Here is a 24,044-nt window from a genome sequence, read left to right on the forward strand (position 1 = left end):
GTTGTTAAAATACTTAAGTGGTGATTTTAATCAGGTCAATTAAAATTGGTCCTCTTGTTAGAGAAAAAATATGTGAATGTGGAAAGAAAAAGTCCATTAACATGTAAATTGTATCACAAAAATGGGGGAGGGAGGTTTGAGTTAAACACTTAGAAGATGGATCTTATTCAGATCTTTTTTGGGAGTGGAACACTGTCAAGAGCTCTGCAGTTCCACTTAAGAATCTAATAGGCACTACTCCTCTGACCTGCAGTACATTTTTAATGAATGTAATCCATAGGATATACAAAAATGCCACTTCACACAGGGTTTCTGGCATTAGATTTACTTCTTACCGCATCAAGGCTCTATCTTGAACATCTTAACTATGTTCAAAACACCACAAGTCAATCTATAAACCAAGCCATGCTTAAAAAAATATGTGTGCCAGTATAATACCATATTTCCCCTTTCTCAACCCGAGTTCGATTCCTCCGCTCCTCTCGGAGAGCCCGGCAAGCTACCGAGAGTATTCGATATGCCAAACACAGTAACAACAAAGTCTCCAATGGAGACGTTCCTGGGCCCGCTTGAGCAAATTGACGATCAACAGGAGGGCCTTTTATTTATTTTTTTATTTATTCCCCTTTCTGATCAATTTATAAACATTCAGCTAGTTATCAGTCAGGCCATGAGTCATTTCTCCTTCATGTAATATATGCTTCTCAATATAGACATTAAGAATACTGTTATTGGATACTGTCATCAGTATCTTAATCTTTCTTTATTTCATACTATGACAGATTTTACCTCTTAATTGCTTATAGAAATTTGTTGCTAGATAAAAGTAAACTAATCTGCTGAAAGATGGTAAATATCTGGAAAAGATCCATGTAAATATAATTATAGGGTAAAGATCTTGAGTTATAGTATATGTGTGAGTATATGAAATAGTATGTATGCAATGTACAAGCAAATGTATGCAATGTATGCATATGTATGCAATGTATGCAATGTGTATATATGCTTATGTATGCATAAGTATGCAATGTATGCAATGTGTAAGCAATGTACAAGCAATGTACAAGCTGGAGTGATAGCACAGTGGTAGGGCATTTGCTTTGTGCGTAGCCATCCCACCTGAGCCAGGTTCGATTCCTCCGCCCCTCTTGGAGAGCCCTGCAAACTATCAAGAGTATCTCGACTGCATGGGGAAAGCCTGGTAAGCTAGCCGTGACGTATTCAATATGCCAAACACAGTAACAACAAATTTCACAATGGAGAGGTTACTTGGCCTGCTCGAGCAAATCGATGAACAACGGAAGGACAGTGTTTCTTTTGTTTGTACAAGCAAATAATATAAGTCTGAGACCAAGAGTATAGCATGTTTGGGGTCAGAAATAACTTATTGCTTACTGTTATAACCCTAGTAATTACCACTACCCTTAACTCACAAAACATGTTTAGGAGGTAAGTGTCTGTTGCATGAGTTAAAAACTATACTGATGTCTATGTTACCAATTTCTGGAGTGAAAATGAGACTCGGTATACATCTACAACAGTTTGTTGTATATTCAATTTTTTATAGGACGTTTCATTTGTATACAACTTTACGCTAGGAGTTGTGATAAAGGCAAAAAAAAATTGAGTACATAGAACATGGACTTGAGAACTCCATTTCAGGCAGGGAGGAAAGCAAAAACTTAACTCCTAATTCTAGATGGTGAATAATGGCATGGCAACAGTAGTTTTTCATACCAAACACAACTAGTACATGAGTTGAGCAAACAGAGAGGCTGCTAAGGACAGAAGTTGTCAAGGAAAGCTACGTAAATAAAGCAGGAATTGAGTGTTAGATAAAAGACAAGTGGGGAAGGAAGGGAAATCATTGTAGGAAGTGTGGAGAGAAGGAAGAACTGAGACATAGACAAGAATAGATAGTCTGAGACAGATTTAGGAATCAGTCACAGGCTTGGGAAAAGAGATGATGGAAAAAACAAAGAAGAAAGCCACCTGCATGTCTTTTTTCTTTCCTCTGAACAGTAATCACATCATAACTAAACTTAGTGAAAAGAAAATGTTGACACTTAGACGCATTATTTGTATTGTGAACTCACAAGAACATAGGTGAGATGTCAGAGAAGCACACCAGATTCCCAGAGGCTAGTGAGTAGCAGGAAGTTTAACCAGGAGAGAGCTGATGAGATAACATTTCAGGGGGAAGGACAGTAGTGGGGTCTGGAGAAGTCACGATATGTGCTCAAGGGTCCTTGGATACTCACATGGATCTTACTATCACAGTCTTAAGTGATCTGATAGACTATTGCAGTTACTCTTCAATCATACCAACTTCCATTTATTCTGGATTTTTGAAAGATACAAAGGGCTGAAGGCTGAAACTGTGTACACAACTATTCTGTAAACCAGAACTTAGATACAAAAAAAAAGTTTCGAGTTCTTTCACCAACTGAAGAAAGATCACGCAACAATAAAATCCAGTTGAAGGATTAAGAGTTCAAAGATAAAGTAATAATTGGTAGAAATTTAAAATTAAATGGAAGGTCCTTCTTTTTTAACCATGTCAAGAATTGATGTAAAGAACTCTTTATTAGTTAATCATATCATGGAAATAAATCATCCATATAGTGTACTTATGTGTGAGTATGTTGAACAAAGTTAGCAAAAAATAATTTTTAACTGTTAATAAATACTTGGAAAGTTACTTATAGAGATCCTTTAGAAATCCCATTTACTAATGTGATATTGAGTAAATGAAAATTTAACTCTTAAGAATGCTTTTTAAATAAAATAGCCATGCATGTATACTAGGAAATTTCAACCAACACTAATTATATCCTTTTGATGTCTCTACTGTTTTTTCTAAAAAGCTAATAAGACCTGCACTACATCATAGTTAATAGAAGTGTGGTGCTTGTTGCTTAGGCAACAGAATGAATAAATGCAGGTCAGAATGTGCTTCAAGAAAACAAAAGCTAGAATGTGATACCAAGTGGAGGCTAAATGGGTCTAACAGATTTTTTTTAACTACATTAATAAATTCCATTTCTTAAAGTCTCACTTTAAGATACTGATCGTATTAGTATCCTTTATGTTCACAATTAAATAAATTAGATTACTGAGTTCAATAAATTTTAGAATAAAGGAATGGATTTTTTTATGATTCCAGTAGCAAATAAATGGAGCATAACTGCACATAAAGCAATTGATAACAATTTTAGAATTTGATTCATCTTTTATAATTAACTCCTCAAAATAATAATTCAAAGTTTAAAAAATTAATTATGGCTCATAAAAAGTATTTGGTTAAACTCATGGATTAACTATGTTTTCTTGTTTTCTATGAAATTATGTAGAGTACTTTGAATAAAGACAGCACTATTTGGAGAAGATTAGACCTTGTTTTGTCACGTATGTGCAGGATTTCTGCCTCTCAGATACACTCTGGAATGCTCATACATAATTCATTCATGGATGCTTTTTATGATTTCCAAATGCTTACTTGAAACCTGTTTGATTAACCTTTCAGTCCGAAGCTTTGAAAAAAGGGATTATATTTGCTCACAAGTGTTTAACATTCAGAGAAAAATTATGCTGAATTAAAGTCTTTGAGAGCAGCACAACAACCTAGAGTCCAAAGATCTACCTAACTTCTCATGGGACCAGAATAAATTTGGAGGAGGGCTTGAGGAGTGAAAATGAAAAAGGCATATTTCAGGGAGAGATAGGGAAAAAGGATAAATGATTTATGAAAATGTGCAGTAAATATAAACATTAATGAAATTATCAAACTTTGATGCTGTTTGAAAATTCCTCTAGTTCTGAGTGCCATCTGTTTAGTGTCCTAAATTTATTCAGCATCCAAAGTCTCTCATAGCAATGGAGAAACTCTCACTTTTTCTATTTCAATACCCACAGTATCTTAGTGACAGTCTGTTACAACATGAGAAAAAGAACAGTAGCTTCTTTTTCATAAAAAAACAAATCTAGACTCAGAAGGAGTTCTATGGGTACAATTACTTAGAACTTGTATGTCATACATTCATTTGTGGAGCATCTTTTTTAAAAGGAGTTCAGGGGATATACATATTTTAGAAAAGAAACAGAAGTTTCACAATTTGAACACTTTTCAAATCTTTAATAGTCAACTCAAATCATGAGGAAAAAGAATTTCATATTAAAAAGGTATGGCTAGCTCTCAGTATTTTGTTAATTTTATTTATGCATGTAACTGCTGTTATTTTTCCAGGAAGCTATTTACACGCTGCATGCTGATACCGTGGGTCTCTTTCTATACAGAGGAATCAATAATGTACGTGATGGGACCCTAAAAGCAAGGAAAGGTAATAAGGTAATAAGGGCAGTGACGTAACTTAACAAGGGAAACGAATGAGCATGGGGGGAGATGTGTGAATGATTAGAAAGCTGTTTTATGGGTCTGCACATCTCCCGTTCTCCTTCCTCACCTCCCTTCATCTCAGTGAGAACTTTGCACACACTGGTTTAAGATTGCATGCGGCACATTATTCAAGAAGTACATGAAGGTACTCAGCCCATCAGCTTCTCTTTCTAGATATTAACGGTTCATTGATGAAAGTGTCTGTTTCCCACCTAAAGTAATAAACAATACCTCATTGCTCCTCAATCAGCCAGTGTAAGTAAGTGAAATGCTCTCCATAATTGACGAGCTAAAGCACTCTGCTAATGAACTGAAGGTCGTTCACAGAATCTTAACTGCTTATCGAACAATTATCAGGGAAAAAAGGATCTTCACACCGCCGACATAACAAATTGTCTAATTAATCACTCAATGCTGATGCTCAAATGAAATAATATGGCTCTGGAGTCTAGAATTACCTGGAGAGTGCTATAATCTAAGCATCCTGCGATTACAAATTTATAAAAATCACACAAAGAATGACAGGGAGAATATAAATGTTCATCTTCTTGCACTGACTATAAATAGTATTCTCACCAGTTCATTCACATAATACATATGTATATGGATGCCTATAGATCTCATTTCTCGGCAAGTGTCTCCAAGTACACAGTAACTTCAGTCCTAAGGGCATCCGATATTCTGATGCAGTTACATACACAAAACTGACCGGTTTTGGTACACATCAGGCTGCCTCTGAGCCGTGTAAGACACATAAGAAGCAAAGACAGACAAAAGGCAGCTCCGTGGACACAGAGAGCATCTTACCATAAATTGCACATTGTCAAATCCATTAGCCATCAGGTGGTTCTCGTACTGAGGTAGCCCAATGCTTTCCAACCATTGTCCCACTGTTTGAACAGGGCATCTGGGTCCTGTAAGAGGATGAAGAGGGAAGCGTTTAAGCAGGGAGTAGCCGTCCACAGGGTAATAGCGGTAGTCCTGGGCTGAGAGGTGGCATTGCCACATCATGCTCCTGGGAAAGTTGCTATCAAAGGAGCCCGCCAGCTTGACAGATTAATGTTCTCAGCGAGAGAGCAAAGTCAGAAGTAAAACATAGTTTGCAAGGCAGGCTGTGGAGTATGACTTGATCCTAGCTCCACATTTCTTACATATTAATCTTTACTACCGACCAGTACGTCATACAGCCCCCAAAACCAGGCAGCAGAAGAAGGCATATCAAGCTGTCAGCTTAGGCTGGTCTGCGTTCTATGTGATTGTTGGAGTACTCCACAATGAGCAATGCACGGCCAGCAGCTAGAATTCTCTTTATCAAGTACTCCTACACTCATCAGTATGCAGCTCCATGCTCCTTGCTCCCCCTCGCTCGCTCCCCTTCATTACCCAGCCTAGGCTACACCTCGCATTTTCAATAATAGCCATCAGATAAGGCAGATTTTTTTTGTCTGCAAGCTGTAAGCCTGCTGCTGCTGCTTCCTCCTACACACCCATCCAAGCGTCAATCTTGAATGATGAGAGCAGTCAAAACAAATGCAGAAAATAGCAAGATTCAAAAGCAAACCAAAGTGCTTAAATCTGAATTGAATCTTCATACTGGTTATACGTTTCAGAGCTATTTGTTGTGGAATTTTACGTTTCAAAAGACAGCGGAATATGCAAAGCTTTAACTATAGCTTATAGCGGAGCTCACTCCAGGTTCCCTTTTCCCTTTTACCCCCCCCCACCCCCACCCTACCGCTTTTCCTTTCTTCTTTTTTAAATGCAGCACAGATAAATGGTTCTGATCTAAAGCTTCCCAGTGTTTGGAGAATCGCTATTCTCTTTCTTTTACTGTGCTGTGTCAAAATGAACCTCTCAGATATTTTCCCCCTTTCGAGTTGATGTAAAATACAGAAACTGCATGGCAATTTTAAAGTTAAGATCATTTATTTCTCATTTGCAGGACTTCTTCCAAACAAAATATTATTAGGCATAAGAAATCCTTTTCCTCTCTGAAATAGATAAAGCAGTCTAGTAGGGATACCATTCTAAATTAGCTTTAAAGACATTACTGGCTAGATAATTTTTATTTTTTAATAAAGAGTCCCAACCAAAAATAATTCAAGAATAACAGATGTAAATGTGTGAGTTTTGCTGAATGGCAGACAGACTGAGTAATTTATTTAATAATTGAGACAAACCAGAGATTAATAATAGAACCCATAGGACTAGATGACTGGAAAGAATAGACTCTTGCAGAAAGATTGTCTAAATTTCTCTCTTAATCAGGAATCCCTTTCTACAAGGTTCCTAGAAGATTTCATCAAACTCAGGCTTGCATACTGCCTGTAACAGAGCTCTCACTACTCCTCAAGAAGTCTCCATTTTTAGAAAGGTATTTTCTGTATACCCGACTCCTACATACTGGCTACAATTCTGTCTTTGGAGTCACAGATTAGGAACTGTGCATTTTCCACATCAAGTGTTCTAAAAATTAAAGATAACTCTGTACGGAACAGTGCCTGGCACATGGTAAGTGCTCAATAAATATTCATTGAATACATGAAATTTTTTTTTCTTCTCTCTAACAAATGATTTTGTTTCCTTCTTCACTTTGAGAACACTGTCATACCTCCCTGATGTAGTACTGCACTGTAGCACTGTCCTCCCGTTCATCAATTTGCTCGAGCGGGCACCAGTAATGTCTCACAACAAATTGTGAGACTTGTTGTTACTGTTTTTGCCATATTGAATACGCCACGTGGAGCTTGCCAGGCTTTGTCGTGGGGGCGAGATACTCTTGGTAGCTTGCTGGGCTCTCTGAGAGGGGTGGAGAAATGGAACCCAGGTTGGCCATGTGCAAGCAAAACGCCCTACCTGCTGTGCTATCATTGTGACCCACCTCCCTGATGTAAAGATATTAAACTTCTAACATTTTGTACTCCCTCTTTCGCCACTAACATCAGTTTGCAAGTTTTAGTGATACCTCTTCTTAGTCTTTTACACTCTATATTGATCCTATTTCCACTTCTCTGTTTCTGGCATGGTCATCTACTTTATTTCTGCTCTCTTAATTCAGCATCAGAAATAATTAGTGTGTGCCAGAGTAAACTTAGATATAGCTTTTTATCATTACGTTATATTCCTGGGCTGGAGCTATAGCACAGCGGTAGGGCGTTTGCCTTGCACGCAGCCAACATGGCCGACCCGAGTTCGATTCCTCCGCCCCTCTCGGAGAGCCCAGCAAGCTACCGAGAGTATCTTGCCCACACGGCAGAGCCTGGCAAGCTCCCTGTGATGTATTCGGTATGCCAAACACAGTAGCAACAAAGTTTCCAATGTAGATGTTACTGGGCCCGCTCGAGCAAATTGATGAACAACGGGAGTACAGTGACAGTGACATTGTATTCCTACCCCATTTTTTCTTTTTTTAAATGCAGCACAGATAAATGCTTAATGGTTGTCTTCATGGTTGGTTTCAAAATAAACTTCAGGAACTTGTGAGATAGGGGATGTAATTGCAAAGTCAAGACAGTCATACAAAACATAGTTTAGAGAGAACACTGGTCAATAATTACTTCATAAATCTTCATGTAGGGTAAGTGAAATTTATTCTTAACTCTTCAGTCATTCTACTTCTCTCTATCTTTCTCTCTTTAACTTTTGATCCACACTTGGTTCTGTTTGGGTTTATTCCTGGCTCTGTGCTCAGGGCTCATGAATGATGGGTGTTTGAGGACCATATTCAGTGTTGGGGTTTGAACTGGGGTCAGCCACATGCACTTAACCAGATATATACCTCTCCAACTCTCTACTTCTTATATTTTGGTGAAAGGAACATATAAATGTTAGGGAGAGTTGGGATGGATTGGGAAGGGGTAAGAAAAGATCTTGAGGTATGGTCTGTGGTTTTGTTAAAGTATTTTCGCATGAGACAGGTTTCGTTAAAGTATTTTTGTCATGAGGCAAATCTCTAAAACAAAATTGGTTCAGGTCTGAAATAATTTTTAATAGTATATAAGTGTATTTCTTACTACCTATGGAATACATTTTCAAAGACTTAATTTCTTAAAGTATTATAAAACATTATTAGGCAAACACCTCTATTGTATTTGAACTTTTCTAATTATCCAAAGTTAGGTAGAAAGAATGGAAAGTACCTAGTAGTTACCTCAGACCTACTATGTCCTAGATGGGGTGGTGAGAATTATTTCATGTATAGATATGGAAACTTAAATAACAAATTTTTTTTTGTCAAAGTTTTTAAGAAATAAATTTGAGAGCTTACTTCATTTACTATTGTGAAATGTGATCTTGTTCAATTCCTATTGGGGGAAAACGTGTAGAGACTTGAAAAAAAAAAAGAATTAAAAACAGAACTACCACATGACCCAGAAATTCTGTTCTTTGGTATCCATCCCCAAAACACGGAAACATTAATTTAAAAAATATATCTGTGAATCTACATTCACTGAAGCATTATTTATAATAGACAAGATATGGATATGACACAATGCCCATGTGAAAGAATAAAGGAATTTTGATATATATTTGTATATATATATATCACTCCATATATCTATATCCAATAGAACACTACTTAAAAACAAAAGATTAATTCATTTTGTTATACTTTGGATGGAAGTAGAGGCTGTTATATTAGGTGAATAAGTCAAAGGGAGAGAGCAAATATTGTGAAAATTTTAACCTGAGGAATTGATTTTGAAATGATAATATATTAAGACAGTCAGGTTCATATTATTAAAAACAAATGAATATTTTCTGGAAACCAATTAAATTGAAGTCTCGGACAATAAGCTAAATAATAGGCAAACTAGTTTTAGAGAACAGATTTTACCAACTAAACTCAAAAACTGTTTCTGATAAAATTTTATTGGCCTGGACTGGAGCAACTCATTTCAGAGAATTATCAAAAACAAGAGCACAGACTACTAGCAGAGCCAAATATCTGTGTGTGATATCAAATTAGACAGATAGGTTAACATAAAATTAGGAGGAGAGAGAAAAAGAGAACTCTGCTATTACCAGTCTCATCCTATGTGATTTTGCTGACTGGCAATTCTAGACCCATAGATGAACATTATGTGAGGCAGCAATAAAAGGAAATATTATTTATTAATAAAAAGATGTGCATTGTGCCCTAGAACAGACAACTGGTTAAAGAAACTTTGGTACATCTACACAATGGAATACTATGCAGCTGTCAGGAGAGATGAAGTCATGAACTTTGCTTATAAATGGATAGACATGGAGGTATCATGCTAAGTGAAATGAGTCAGAAAGAGAGGAACAGACACAGAAGGACTGCACTCATTTGTGGAGTCGATTATTCTAAAGCCCACTCAATTATGTACTTCAAGTGATGAATTTAATTATATATAAGTTACAGTTCAATAAATTTATTATTCTTGAATAATAAAATAAAACATTTAAAACTAAAATAATGTGTGTATTCTTTAAAACTTTAAGAAAACAAAATATGCAGAAATAATTGTGTATTGGCATATCCTGTTGATATTTTCTTTTTATTGGTATTCAGTGTTCTCTCTTTTTACTTTTTCTATTTTCTTGGTCACCCATTCCTCTAGTTCCTCTAGTGTCATCCATATCACACACCTTCCCCTCAAGGTAATGTTAACAAACTAGCATGTATCTTCACATATATTTATTAATTGTTAAATCAAATATCTTTCAAACACACACACAACTAATAGCTATATCACTTAATTGTAAAAGATTGAATGTTTTCCTGATAAGTTAAGGAAATCGGTGTCCTGTTTCCATTTTCACTTTTTCTATTTAATTTACTAAAGTCCCTAGTACAAATCATGAATGAGAAATAAGATGCATCCAGATTGCAAAGGAAGTAAAACTTTCGGTTTAATTATGATATAATCATTGCCAACATCACTCTATGTCTAAAATCTTATGAGATCATATAAAACTACCAAAATCAATATTTAATGTTACAAGTTACAGCATAAATATACAAAAATAAAAAATTTCTAAAGACTCATAAAAATGACCAGAACTTTAAATTAAGAAAACAGCACAATTAAAGTAGCAAAAAATCATGCAATTCTATCTTAAAAATCTATCAAAAGATGTTTCTAGACTTATCATTTAAATTCATAGGAGACATAAATAAATGGAAAGAGACATGGTATTCATGGATTATAGGACATTACACATTATTTTTTCCCCACTTTATTTACACATCATGGTTTTTAATATTGTTCATGATGATTTGTTACAGGCATCCACTATTTCTCCACCATTGTCTCGATTTTCCCAACCACCCATCAAGCCTGCCCCATGGCAGGACCACAATAATTAATTCTATATTGCTAGTTAACAATACATGCTAATGGAATGAGTTTTTAAAAATTTCTTTAGTAAAAGAAAATTTGTGGAAATTGCTTTATCTCACCATGGGGACATTAATTCCCTATCTGAGTGTTTACTAAGCTGTTGTTGCTAGTTAAGCCTTCTGAATCAATGGTATTTTTAGTTGAGATTAAATTGACTTCTACACTACATTCCCATCCAATCTGAACTTCTGACATTATGAATATGTCAGTTATTTTCACTTTTATCTTTGTAGATTAGAAATGATAGTAATCAAAATCCTTAGAATTGTGTGTGTGTGTGTGTGTGTGTGTAAAAACTGTCAAGTTTTTCTTAAATTCATTTAGAAATACAAAGGACAAAGAATAACCAAAATAATTTTGTAAAAGAATAAAGTTAGAGGAGGCATACCAACTGATTTAAGAGTTACTCTAATAGAATTTAAAAACAGATATAGAAAGGATTAATTGACTATTGACAAAGGCTAAACGTCAATTCTTTGGCAAAAAATTAACTTTCACTGAATCTGGACCAAGTACAGAGAAATATGCAAAAACAAAAAAAGAAAAGAAAAAGAAAAAAGAAAAATTAATCTAATCTATACCTCACACCATATATAAAATTAGTTAAAATGTATCACAAACAAACATAAAAATCTAAAATTACATAAAACTTCTAGAAGAAAATTTAGGAAAATCATCCAGTGGAAGTTTTTATTCTGGTTTAGGGGTAGAGCGTTTGCCTTGCACTCAGCCAACATGGCCGACACGAGTTCGATTCCTCCGCCCTTCTCAGAGTGCCTGGCAAGCTACTGAGAGTATCTCGCCAGCATGGCAAAGCTTGGTAAGCTACCCGTGATGTATTCGATATGCCAAACAGAGTAACAAGTCTCATGATGGAGACGTTACTGGGCCTGCTCAAGAAAATTGATGAACAACGAGAGGACCGTGACTGTGACCTTAGGCAACAAAAGTAGAACTAAAGGGAAAAATTATTAGAATATGTTAAAATTTAAAATTTTTGAAAGACTCTTAAAGAAACCATCAGCATACTATATCTAATAAACTTCTATCCTGACTATGTATATAAATCTCAAAACTCAGGAATGTAAACAAACACACCAATGTCTTAAGAATAGGCAAAGATTTAAATAAATATTACACCCAAAAAAAAAGCACCAAATAATCACAAGACACATAGTTAGATACTAGGAAAACACAATGAAAACCATAATAGGATGCCATTTACTAGAATGCAAAAACAAAAAGGACTGATCCAAACTACGTGTGACAATGATATGGATAAACTGGAGCTCTCACATACTGATGTGTGGAATGAAAAATGAGATAGCCATTTGAAAAATAATTGTTTATTTTTCTTTTAAAAAAACTTTTTTTTTTTTTAAAGGCCCTCCCGTTGATCGTCTATTTGCTCGAGCGGGCCCAGTAACGTCTCCATTGGAGACTTTGTTGTTACTGTGTCTGGCATATTGAATACTCTCGGTAGCTTGCCGGGCTCTCCGAGAGGGGCGGAGGAATCGAACTCGGGTCGGCCATGTTGGCCGCGTGTAAGGCGAACGCCCTACCCGCTGTGCTATCGCTCCAGCCCTTATGTAATTTATTTATCTTAAAACTTATGTAATTTATTTATCTATGGTTTTGGGGCCACACCTGGTGGTGCTCAGGGCTCTGCACGCAGGGATCACTCCTAGTGATGCTCAGGGGACCATATGGGGTATCAGGGATTGAACCCAAGTTGTGTAGGAACAGGACAAATGCCTTACCTGTTGTAGTATCATTCTGGCTCAATGGTTGCTCTCTTAAAATGTCAACTATACAATTACTCCATGATCCAGCCATTCTACTACCTTAGGAATTTACCCACAAGAAATGAAAGTATCTGCCATACAGAGATTTGTACAGATATGTGCATGGCAGCTTTATTTGTAGTAGTCAACATCTGGTGATGGACTAACAGTCCACTGATAGGTGACTGGATCAGCAAGCTGGAATGAATTCATAGAAATGAATAATACTCAATAATAAAAGTAACAGAGAAGTAATGCATGAAATACATGGATAAATATTTTTATAAAAACCTTGCAAGGTCATAGAAATCTGACACTCCCCAAAAGACTTAATTCTGAGTGATCCTATTTATGTGAAATTTTGGAGAATGTAAATTTATCTTTAGTGACAGAAAACAGATCAGTGATTTTCTATAGATGAGACAAAGGCAAGTAGGAAAATTTCTAAAAGGACTTGAGTCACATTTTGGAAGAGGAAGACACTCGTTTTCTGGGTTGGGTTGATGGAGTCACAGATGTATCTATGTCAAATACAGAAATGCATATCTTACTTTTGTGTGGTCCAGGTCAATCATATGTGAATTAAACTAGTTTAAAAAGTAACATAGAAAAAGGAAATAAATTTCTTTTTGAAATATGGAATTTGGACAGACTAAATGTAAAGAGGACACACTGGCCATTGTGGTATCTAAGAAAAGAGAACTTGAATCAATGGGGAAAAAAATTCACCCATTTTTAATGGCAGGGTCAAAATGGGAAGGAAGAATATGAGACTTTGATTTTGACATGTTATTAATTGTTCTTACTGTATATTCTGTAGCCACTGAAGGTGTAGGAGACTGAGATGCTTAGTCTTATTCAAGGAAACTATTAGAACAGCTTTAAATTAAATCCATGATATTAGTTCCTGGTCCCAAATTAATTTCTGTTTTAAATGTAGAAGGAAACCAATATTCTAAATTATTTAATATTTCTCTTAATTAGGTCCTTATTAATTTGGTGGGAGGACACTTCTTTTCATACTTTATTCATTCCTCCAGTACTGGTGCTGATTTAAAAATATATATGTAAAAGACCCAGAGAGGCAACTCAGTGGGCCGAGCACATGCTTTGCAAGCAGGAACCAATTCCTGCACAGCATGGTTTCTTGAGCATGCTTGGAATGATCCCTAAACACAGAACTAAGAGGATCCCACAAGAACTACTGGGTGTGGCCTCAAAACAAAAAAAATTTATAAGTGCCTCTTGCTCTAAACAGATTATTAGAATGGCGATATAGCTTCAAACATTCACATACACCATTTGGAGAAGAGTGGTTTACTGTTTGGAAAATGTTGAGATAAGAGGAATTAAAGTTTAGAAACTTGGTTTCTATATAGAGAGGAGAAGTGAATGAGAGAAAATTGTTTGAGTGACTCATAGTTCCATGAGCAGAAGAAAAACCCAATATATACTCTGAGTCAATACGTCCTATCCAATGAAGCTAATGAAATAGTTAAGGTAGAAAAATGATTTAGTAGATGCTGCAGCTAGGAAAGAGACACTTAGAAGGTAATAATGGAGAGCCTCTGGATCAAAGTAGTTGTTTAAAAAAAATAAGGGCTGGGGAGATAGCTCAAAGGATTGGAACACACGTAAGGCCCCAAGTTTTGTCCCTATCTCTGCACATTTCCTAAGCACCTTGTCATAACATAGAGCATCAAACCGCAAAGTCCTGGCACTGCTGGGCTGATTATCTCTAAAAAGTGGACTCCTAAGACTTGCTAGGAGTACTCCCCCCACCCCCAAAAAGGGGTTAATTTCTCAAAACATAACAAACCCATGTTCATCCTAGCACCAATGAAACTTAATGATACAAGACACCTTTTCAAAACATGTATTTCTAGTAGGCAACCTCCCCGTAAAGGAAGGAAGCTAATATTTATTGAGCCCCTACTATGTTGGACCTTTCAAATATGTGGTTTTATTATTCAATACAGTAGCAAACCTGTATTCAGTACGGTAAGGTTTTAAATGTTCTGTAGGTATTGGCTTACTGTTACCACAACCATATAAAGTAGTATTGTTATCATGTTCTTGTAGAGGGAGAAAATGAAGATGTAGAGAGTTCATCATGGTTTAATGTCACCCCAGTTAGCCTAGGCCCCTTTTAGCCTAGCTTCAGAGACAGAGCTTTTAGTTACCCATGGCTCTGACAGAGACACCTCTATAGGATAACTATCCCTTTGCTGGAGAGAGAAGCTTACAGATGCCAGCAGGTTTTTTAAAACAGGGTTTCCCAGATTTTCGGTTTCTTCTCCTTCCCACCCTTCATTTTGCATTCATTATTCTTGGCTTTTAAAGTCTAAAGCAATGAAGAAAAAGCAGGAGGGACTAAGAAGTGGGAGAAGGGTGAATCCTATCCCTGGATATTTTTATTTCACTTTGACAAAGAGGTTTTCTTTTTGTGACTAGGAAAGACTGCTGCTTCTGTTCTGTTGGCACACAGGTGCTATGCCTCTCTGCTCTGCAATGCATGAATGCCTGAACTGAGTGTCCAGGAAGACAGTGCCCTGACGAGAAGCACTACTGAGTGACAGGAATCCCAAACCTGCACCCAGAACATGGGTCCATTCTCCACTCTGCAAATATTTGCTCTTTTTTTTTTTTATTTCTGAGATGGTACATGAAGCAATAGAATTTCTCTGCTTAGGTAAGTTTCTAGGGCTCCCTTCTACTTCAGTAAAATGAAGATGACATCTCAGACCACTGATTTTACAGTTTTATATGAAGATGAAATTAAATAATATGAAAAAATCACTATGAGTGATGAACTATTGAAATTCTAGGGCTCTAGTTTTGTTTACTGCCAGTAGAATGCAAACTTGTTCATGCAGTCAAAGATACTGGTCCTAAGCCATCTGTAATTTCTTTGCCTAAATTTCCCTATTTCAAACAGATAAAAATGCATGGGGTAAAAAGTCTGGCCAAATATCAGACGAAATTTAATTGTGTAGTGAAGTGTTCATAACTCCCACACCCATGATATAATCAGGGGCTTTGCATTATCAATATGCATCAACTGGGGCTTCAGAAATAAGGCTCTAGTCTTCACAATACATTTAAAGACTAAAAGAGAACAAAGATAAGGCAAGAAATGACAAGAAAACAATTTTTATTTCTAGCTTTATAATAAACAAAAGGAAATGTTATTTATTTTTAGCACATTTCAAATAAAGCGGAACTTTTTTTTCCTTTAAATTTTTTTTGGCACTATAATTTATAATACTGTTCTGATAGGATTTTGTGTAGACTACATTCCAATACCACACCCTCCTCCAGAATGTCCATGTTTTTTATATTTAAGATTTATATAGAACTCTTTCCTGCCCCTCAGTTAGATTCACATCCAGGCTTTCCAAAGACAGAAGTAGAGTACCATTGACACTTTGAGTGTACCGAGCACAATCTATACCAACAGTGCATGCCCAGGACCATATGCAAGGTGCAGACTCCAAGCCCTATGGCACATATCAAGCAAAAAAGACCTTTCCTAAGCTTGAAGATGCTCCCATAAACTTAAAGGTACATTGTTGAGGATCTCATTTTTTGATACCTTTGTTTCTGCCATCTTCCTGTGTCTTAATAAATTTTTTACAGAAAATTTTGAAAAAGTCTTCCATTTTGAAGAGACTAAAGAAGCACACACCAAAATTCTTACATAGACTATATTCAGCTGTGAGTATGGAAGAGGACATTGAACTGTGGGCTCCCATGATGGTTTCTACACTTTCCTGTCTCTTGTGTCTTGGAATGCAGGTGTATAAGCTAGCAGTTCATTCTTGTGGAATGATATAAGAAAGATCCTAACTCACATTCTTTCTTAAAATAAAAGACATACGTATCTTATTTTTCCTATCCTCAATATGCTCTGATCTGAGAGCTATAAACTCCATATCTATTTTTCTTAGGGAGCAAAAGTAACAATGAAAATTAACAGAAAAAGAGAGGATGCAATAATAATAATAATGTTTCCCCACTGGTTACTAAAGAACCATTCTGAAACACAAAATAAAATGTGCAAAATAAAGGTGGAAGACAACAGAAGAAGAAAATGAATTTCATTCTAGGAATTGTGGAAAATTGTGGGTCAACAGAATTCTAGTTCCTAAAGCCAAGAATGAAACAGGAAAATGCTTCAAGATCAAGCATTTATGTTTAAAAACCTGAAGCTTAGATTCAACTTTCCCTGAGGTTTTGAATTTTATTTCAAACTGAAAACTTCATGGAGCACTTAAGAAATACCAACCTTTACAAAACAGACCTAACAACTTATGCGCTGGGGTATGGTCTAAAATAAGATATGAAATTTATGCCTAAGATGCTAAAACCTTCTGGCATAAAACAATATATATGTATATATGCATAAATATACATATATATATGCATAAACATACACACACATATATGCCATCCCTGTTGGGAATATAAAGCAATTCCATAGTTCCATTCATTTCCTCTTCTTTCTGGCAACTATTAAAATTATCTTTGATAAGAATATGATCAAAGTATCATCTATGTCTAATTCATTGTATTTCATCCAGGGGCTTGGGGGAGGTAACCTGTTCTACCTTTGGTATTCAATAGTCTAGCATAGTGGGTAGGGTGTCTGCCTTGCACGCAGCCGACCGGAGTTCAATTCCTCCACCCTTCTTGGAGAGCCCAGCAAGCTACTGAGAGTATCTCCCCTGCAGGCCAAAGCCTGGCAAGCTACCTGTGACATATTAGATATGCCAAACACAGTAACAAGTGTCACAATGGAGATGTTACTGGGCCTGCTCGAGCAAATCTATGAACAACGGGAGGATGGTGATAGTGACAGTAAAAGATCATGAAGGATAATCAATGCCATTGGAGATGTGTGCTAGATATCTTAAAGAGGATAAGAAAGATGCTTAATTTGACATTGGTAGAGAGCTTGCAGAAGAGTTTATTTGCTCTATGACTTGAGGACTTAGTAGGAGTTTGTTAGCCAACTAAAGGAAGATGGTTGTATTGATTAATTCTATGCATCAATTTGCTTGGTCTAAGAGATACCAGAGAACTGATGGAATGGTACTTTTTGAGTGTGATTGTGAGAGTGTTTTGGGAAGAGATTAGCAGTTGGATTGGGAGACTGAGTGAAGATAACCCTGGTGAATTTGCAGGTGGATATCACCAGTATGTTGAAGATCAAATGGAATAACAAGTCAAAGGATAAATTTACTCTCTGCGTGAGCTGGACTATTCACCTGCTCCTACATTGCAACATTTACAGAGGAAAAAACATAAGGGAAAAGTACATTTGATCCATTATTTCTGAGTCATGGGCATGCCTACAAAGGGAAGGATATAGGAAACAGGATTAGATAGGTAGGCAGGAGTAAGATAATCAATAAATGTTAAAAGTTCTGAAAATACTTAGCATAGAGCAGGAAGGAAAAAATATTTGTGAAAAGAATAAAATATTAAATATACCAATATTAGCTATGATATTAATTATAAATATTTTCTTATAAAAGTCCATGTGTATTACTAAAATAATTGTATCCTGATTAATAAAAATAAATATAAATATGTCTTAATGAGTCAGTCAAGGACTATCTAAAACCTATCATTTTAAAGAACTCAACAAGAAATTCTGGGTCAAATTTTATACACTGATCACTAATATATCATTAATATGTTGAAGGGCTGCAACCAAATATTCAAATGTGAAATAACTATGCTCTAAGAAAAATGTAAAATACAACTCAATATGAAAAACTATGATAACTAGAATAATTTATTCATCTTAGTTTAACAATTGTAACTTAAATTTCATGAACAGGGTAAAAACTTCAATGATGGAGATTGTTTAATTTTATTTTATAAAGCCAATTTGTACAGCAAAGATCCATATAAAACAGAACATTCCCTCCTCCCAAGTATTTTAATGTGAAGGTCATGCTCAATTTTACTTTTTGAGTTTTGAGGGAATATGAATATCAAGTCTTTATACAAGTCATTTCAGCAATTTTGCATATAGAAACTTTATTTCATATCGTGGCAATGACTGAAAATTACAATACAAACTCAAAATAATAAAAAGAAATAGACCTGGCTTAGAAATTGTTGAGTTATAAAACCAAAATGTGCCAAAATGTGTGGGGTTGGAGTACAACAGGTAGGGTGCTTGTCTTGCACACAGCTGACTGGGTTTCAATTCCTAGTACTCCATATGGTCCTCTGAGGACCACCCTGAGTGATTCCTGAGAGCAGAGTCAGAAGTAAGTCCTGAACACCACTGGGTGTGGCCCCAAAACAAACAAAACCCCAAAAAGATCAAAATGTGAATGGATTGTAAAGATGTGGCATATACTCAATGAAATACTATGTAGACGCCAAACAAGCAAAAAACAACAAAAAAGATGAACTAATGCAATTCGCTTCAACTTGGATAGAACTGGAGGGTATCATGTTAAGTGAAGTAAACCAGAAGGACAAAGGATGATCTCAATGATCTCACTGTTGTGTGATATATGTAGAATAAGTGGAAGAGAGACAAGGTATTAAAGGGAGGAAACTACATCACTTTTGAACCTGGAATATAGGAAGGAGAAGGACAGAGAAGAAAATAAATCAAAGGGGGTTTCAAACAGCAGCAGACAGGAAGCAATGAAGGGCTGGATCAAGGATTTCAGGTACATCGGTGATACAGAAGAGTGGCATAGCAATATATACAAATCAGAGTCAATAATCCTGAGAGCAAGAGATCTAAACTACAACAACCAAACTAAAAAAATATGTCTGTCAAGGAGGCAGGCTGGAGTGAGGGTGCTGGATGAGAGTGAATCTTGGGATATGGGTGGAGGGAAGTTGGCACTAGTATCGGGACTAGTACGGAACATTGAGTGCCTAAAGCTCAACTATGGTTAACTTTGTAAATCACAGTGCCTTAACAAAAAAAAATTAAACACCAAAATATCTATCCTATAACAGAAACATATAATTAGGTAATTTAAAATAAACATTGAGAGTCATAATGCAAATTCATGGGGGTAAAAAAAGAGCCTTTTTTTCCCCATTTTTTTTGGTATGACTTTCCCAAACCTAGAAATTTCTCACAGCAGTAGTCATCATTCAGTATCCTACTCTATCTGCTGATAATAATTCCAGATTTTCATGGGGGCCTGATGTCCTTTTCTTCTCAGGTCCTGATCTTTGGAAAGATTTTCTTGTATACCAGCTTAGAACTGGTATAGTAGGGGCCTCATAAGTTATCTCATTGGTTCTTGTTACCTGGTTTTAGATGACAGTCCCTCCCTCGAATAACTTGCTTTTCTAATCATGATAAATTTCCACAAAATTCTGACTTCCATCTTACTAAGAGTAAGAGTAAGAGACCTTAGCTCTGGCTGATTTTGATGAATAAAGTTGCCCATTGAGGAAAATCTCTGCCAGCAGAGAGTTAGGAGAAGCAGCCCTCGGTTCAACAGCCCAAAGGAACAATCCTGACAATAATTCCACTGTTTCATATGACCTGTCCTGACCCACACATTAATATAAATTTTGTGCAAAAGTCTGTGGAGCAAGGAATCATTTGAGTGTGTCTACATTACTGACCACAGAAACTACAACTTAGAAAGATTTGGTGTAGTTTCAAGCTACTACATTTTTAGGAACTTTTTTATTTTTGTGCATGGTCACGTAGGGTTCTCTGATTCAGAGTTTTTCAATCAGGGTAGAGCATCTGACCCTTCTCAGGACAGCAACAGACCCTAGATGAGAATTTTGTTGAACATCCCTCCCATCCCCACTGTCCTACATACAGACACAGGGCAAAGTTGTGAAGAGCTAGGCTTGGTGGTGATGGCAGTCTCTTAACCACATCACTTCCAAATCTGAAAAGACATGAACATGGAGTTGAACAGAGTAGAGAAATGGAAATACTGCTTTCCAACAATGTTTCTTTCAGGCCTTAGGGGTGGCCACACCTGAAATGCAAATGTCTCTTCAAGTTGGAGATAAACCCCCTTCTATTTTGCAAATGTAAAAAATGTTTCCTACTTTGCAACTCTACTTTTGCATAAATCACAGTTCTAAGATCCAAAATGATTGAATACTAATTTCATTTCTTATATTTGGTTTGTAAACAAATTTTTATTGACTATAATAAAATAGTGATTAATTAGGGGACAGAAAGTTCTTATAAAGGGTAGGGCACTTGCCTTGCATACAACTGACCCAGTTCAATCCCTGGTTCCCCATATGGTCACCCAAGCACCTGTGATTTCTGAGCACAGAATCAGTCTGGAGCCCTGTCATGTATGGCCTCAAACCAGTACTTTATATATAAGTATATACGTATAGCACTGTCCTCCCATTATTCATCAATTTGCTCGAGTGGGCACCAGTAACGTCTCCACTGTGAGACTTGTTACTCTTTTTGGCATATTGAATATGCCACGGTAGCTTGCCAGGTTCTGCTGTGTGGGCAGGATACTCTCAGTAGCTTGCCAGGCTCTCTGAGAGTAATGGAGGAATTGAACCCAGGTTGGCCACATGCAAGGCAAAGGCCCTACCTGCTGTGCTATGCACACACATATGCATAATTATAGAAAGTTAGTAGCCAACAAAAGAACTCTCTTCCTTAGTACATCTTGATTACAAATAAATATCTGTATACTAAGTATCTAAAATTTAAAATTAAAATGCTAAAGCTCACCACAGTAGTTAGCTGGTATAAGAAAGAACAATATTCGGGGGTATGGTGCCGCCAGCAGGTCAATCTGTACCTGTGAGGTGAGTGCATCAGCAGCCCGATGGCAACGTCAGACTTTCAGATACCCCAAAATTGCTGCTGTGCCTTTGGCCAGACCCCAAAAACTTCGGGCAAAGTTTACCAAGAAAGCAAACGGCCAAAAGTTAGGTTTGTGGGAGACACACCCACAAACCACCTCCGACTCAGCTATATAATTGGAGGCATGGCCACTCTGGTTCCTGATTGAACTGCTCAATGGCCATGATCCCAGAAACTCAGAAATGAATCTTGGAACCCAAAGGCTTTTGCCTGAAATGCATCCTGTTCCTGCAGTAGGTTACTGGCACTGGGCCACTCCAGGTGGGAATAGGTTTCATGCCTTGGCCTGTTCTCCCTGGCGGCCTAGTGACCACCATCCTCCAGAGGCCACTGGACAGTCAGGTTTGGGTCTGCAGTGACAAGACACACGGGGCCTCACCACATGGGGGTGGAGCCAACTTTTTCTCCCCATCCCAACGAGACCCCAAGTCGCTGCCTAAAAACAGCCTCTCTAGCTCCTGATCAAGCTGATTAATAGCCATGATACCAGAGACTCAGAAACAAATCTTGAAACCCAGAAGTTTTTGGCAGAAATGCATCTGGACTGCACACAAGGTGGCCACTGGCTCAGAGCTTATTGGAAAGCCAGGTATGAGCCAGTGGTGAAGGGGCAACTGCAGTCTCATGGGAAAAGGGGCGGTACCGGCTTGTCCTTCACGCCCTACTGAGGTCATGAGTTGCCCCCCACAAGCGGCTCTCTGGCACAGCCATGGCTCCAGAGGCAAAAGGACTTAGTTCAGAGCCCGGAAGCTTGTGGCAGAAAAGTGAATGGACCATGCGTTAAACTATGGAGACATGCCTCCCCAGGAGGGAAAGGGTGTTGCTCCCTTCCACCTTTCCCCCCACTGGCAGCAAGGTAGCCGCCACCTCAGAGCTTATTGGAAAGCCAGGTATGAACTGGCAGTGAAGGGGCAACTGCAGTCTCATGGGAAAGGGGATGGTACTGGCTCGTCCTTCACGTCCTACCGAGGTCACAAGTTGCCCCCCACAAGCGGCTCTCTGACACAGCCATGGTTCCAGAAGCAAAAGGACTTAGTCCAGAGCCCAGCAGCTTTTAGAAGAAAGGTGAATAGACCACGTGTTAAACTACAGCACCATGCCTCCTCAGGAGGGGAAAGGTGTTGCTCCCTTCTGCCTTTTTCCCCCCTGGCAGCAAGGTGGCCGCTGACTCAGAGCTTATAGGAAAGCCAGGTACGAGCCAGTAGTGACGGGGTAACTGCAGTCTCATGGGAAGGGGGGGGGGAGGTACCGGCACGTCCTTCACGCCCTACCAAGGTCACGAGTTACCCCCCATGAGCGGCTCTCCGGCAGGACCATGACACCAGACACACAGACACCAATCTCGTAATTATCTGGCTCTTTGCAGAAATCCAAAATCGTGGCCACGTGACTTTATATGATTCTCATAACCAGCTATAGAAAACAAAATATTTCACAATGCCTTTTCAGCAATTCTGATTGTTTGGGGGGAAATCCTAAACAATAATAGTGCATCTTTTGTAGAAATAATGAATGTAATCAATGTAGAGAAGAGTTAAGTAGAAATCATCTGCCTCACAGGCATTTGGAGGGGTGGGAGTGGGGGTATACTGGAGTTCTTGGTGGTGAAAAATGAGTACTGGTGAAGGGAAAGGTGTTTGATCATTGTATGACCGAGACTTAAACCTGAAAGCTTAGTAACTTTTCCCACAGTGATTCAATAAATAAATATAAAAAGAAAAAAAATTAAAATAAAATTAAGGCAGAGTTCATGCCCAATTCAATCAGCTAATCAGTGGCTGAATAAATAGAAGTACTCCTACAAAAAAAAGAACAATATTGATATTGTTTTGAACTTTTAGAAATCTTTGAGGCACTCTGATTTACAGTTCTGTTCTCTGTGGGACTTTGGTTGAACATCACACCCTCCACCAGGATGTCTGCTTCCCTCCACCATTATCCCAGCATTCCCCTCCCTGTCCCCCTAACACTTCTACTTGCCCTGGGTAAACTCATTTCTATAGACTAGATTATAATTCTGTTGCCTTTGTTCACTGTTATTCCCTTACTATGTTTATTTCCCCACATATGGGAGATGTCATTCTGCATTTGTCCTTTTTTTTTAAATTTTTGGAGGGGGGGATCACATCCACCAATGTACAGGGGTTACTCCTGGCTCTGCACTCAGGAATAACTCCTGGCAGTGCTCAGGGGACCTGGGAATGCTATGGGATGCTGGGAATCAAGCCTGGTTGGCCACGTGCAAAGCAAACGCTCTACCCGCTCTGCTATCACTGCAGCTCCTACATCTGTCCTTCTAACTTCACTTAGCATGACACCCTCTAGTTACATACATGTTGCAGTAAATTACATGGCTTTATCCTTTTGTGTGTGTGTGTATATATATATAATTACTAGTTATATACAGTTAACAGTTATATACATATAACTAGTAATTTTTTTCAATCATCTGTTCTTGGACACTTCGGTTGTTCCCAGATTTTTGCTATTATGAATAGAAAATTTTAGAGACAATGATGACACAATTTAATTTATTACAACTGTTATGGATGATCTAGATTTGTTGAACAAATAAGAGAAATTGTATTATAGTTACTATTCGACAACTTGATTAGGGTTAACACAAGGTTTGC

At 37.4% G+C, this 24,044-nt stretch overlaps 1 protein-coding gene across 12 annotated transcripts in view; it reads right to left on the reverse strand.

Moving 5' to 3' along the window:
* ANKS1B (ankyrin repeat and sterile alpha motif domain containing 1B) overlaps window positions 1-24,044 on the reverse strand; it is a 1,250,258-nt gene that overhangs the window by 449,532 nt on the left and 776,682 nt on the right. For 10 of the 12 annotated variants that reach the window (XM_056114313.1, XM_056114308.1, XM_056114302.1 and 7 more), the window contains exon 15: window positions 5,204-5,310. In XM_056114313.1, coding sequence (XP_055970288.1) covers window positions 5,204-5,310 — 107 coding nt within the window. Of the gene's footprint in view, window positions 1-5,203; window positions 5,771-5,883; window positions 5,903-24,044 lie in introns of those variants that run through there. The other 2 variants (XM_056114321.1, XM_056114327.1) reach the window with 2 other exon arrangements.

Source organism: Sorex fumeus, unplaced genomic scaffold (assembly GCF_029834395.1).
Source record: "Sorex fumeus unplaced genomic scaffold, SorFum_2.1 ptg000003l, whole genome shotgun sequence".
Taxonomy (NCBI): Eukaryota; Metazoa; Chordata; class Mammalia; order Eulipotyphla; family Soricidae; genus Sorex; species Sorex fumeus.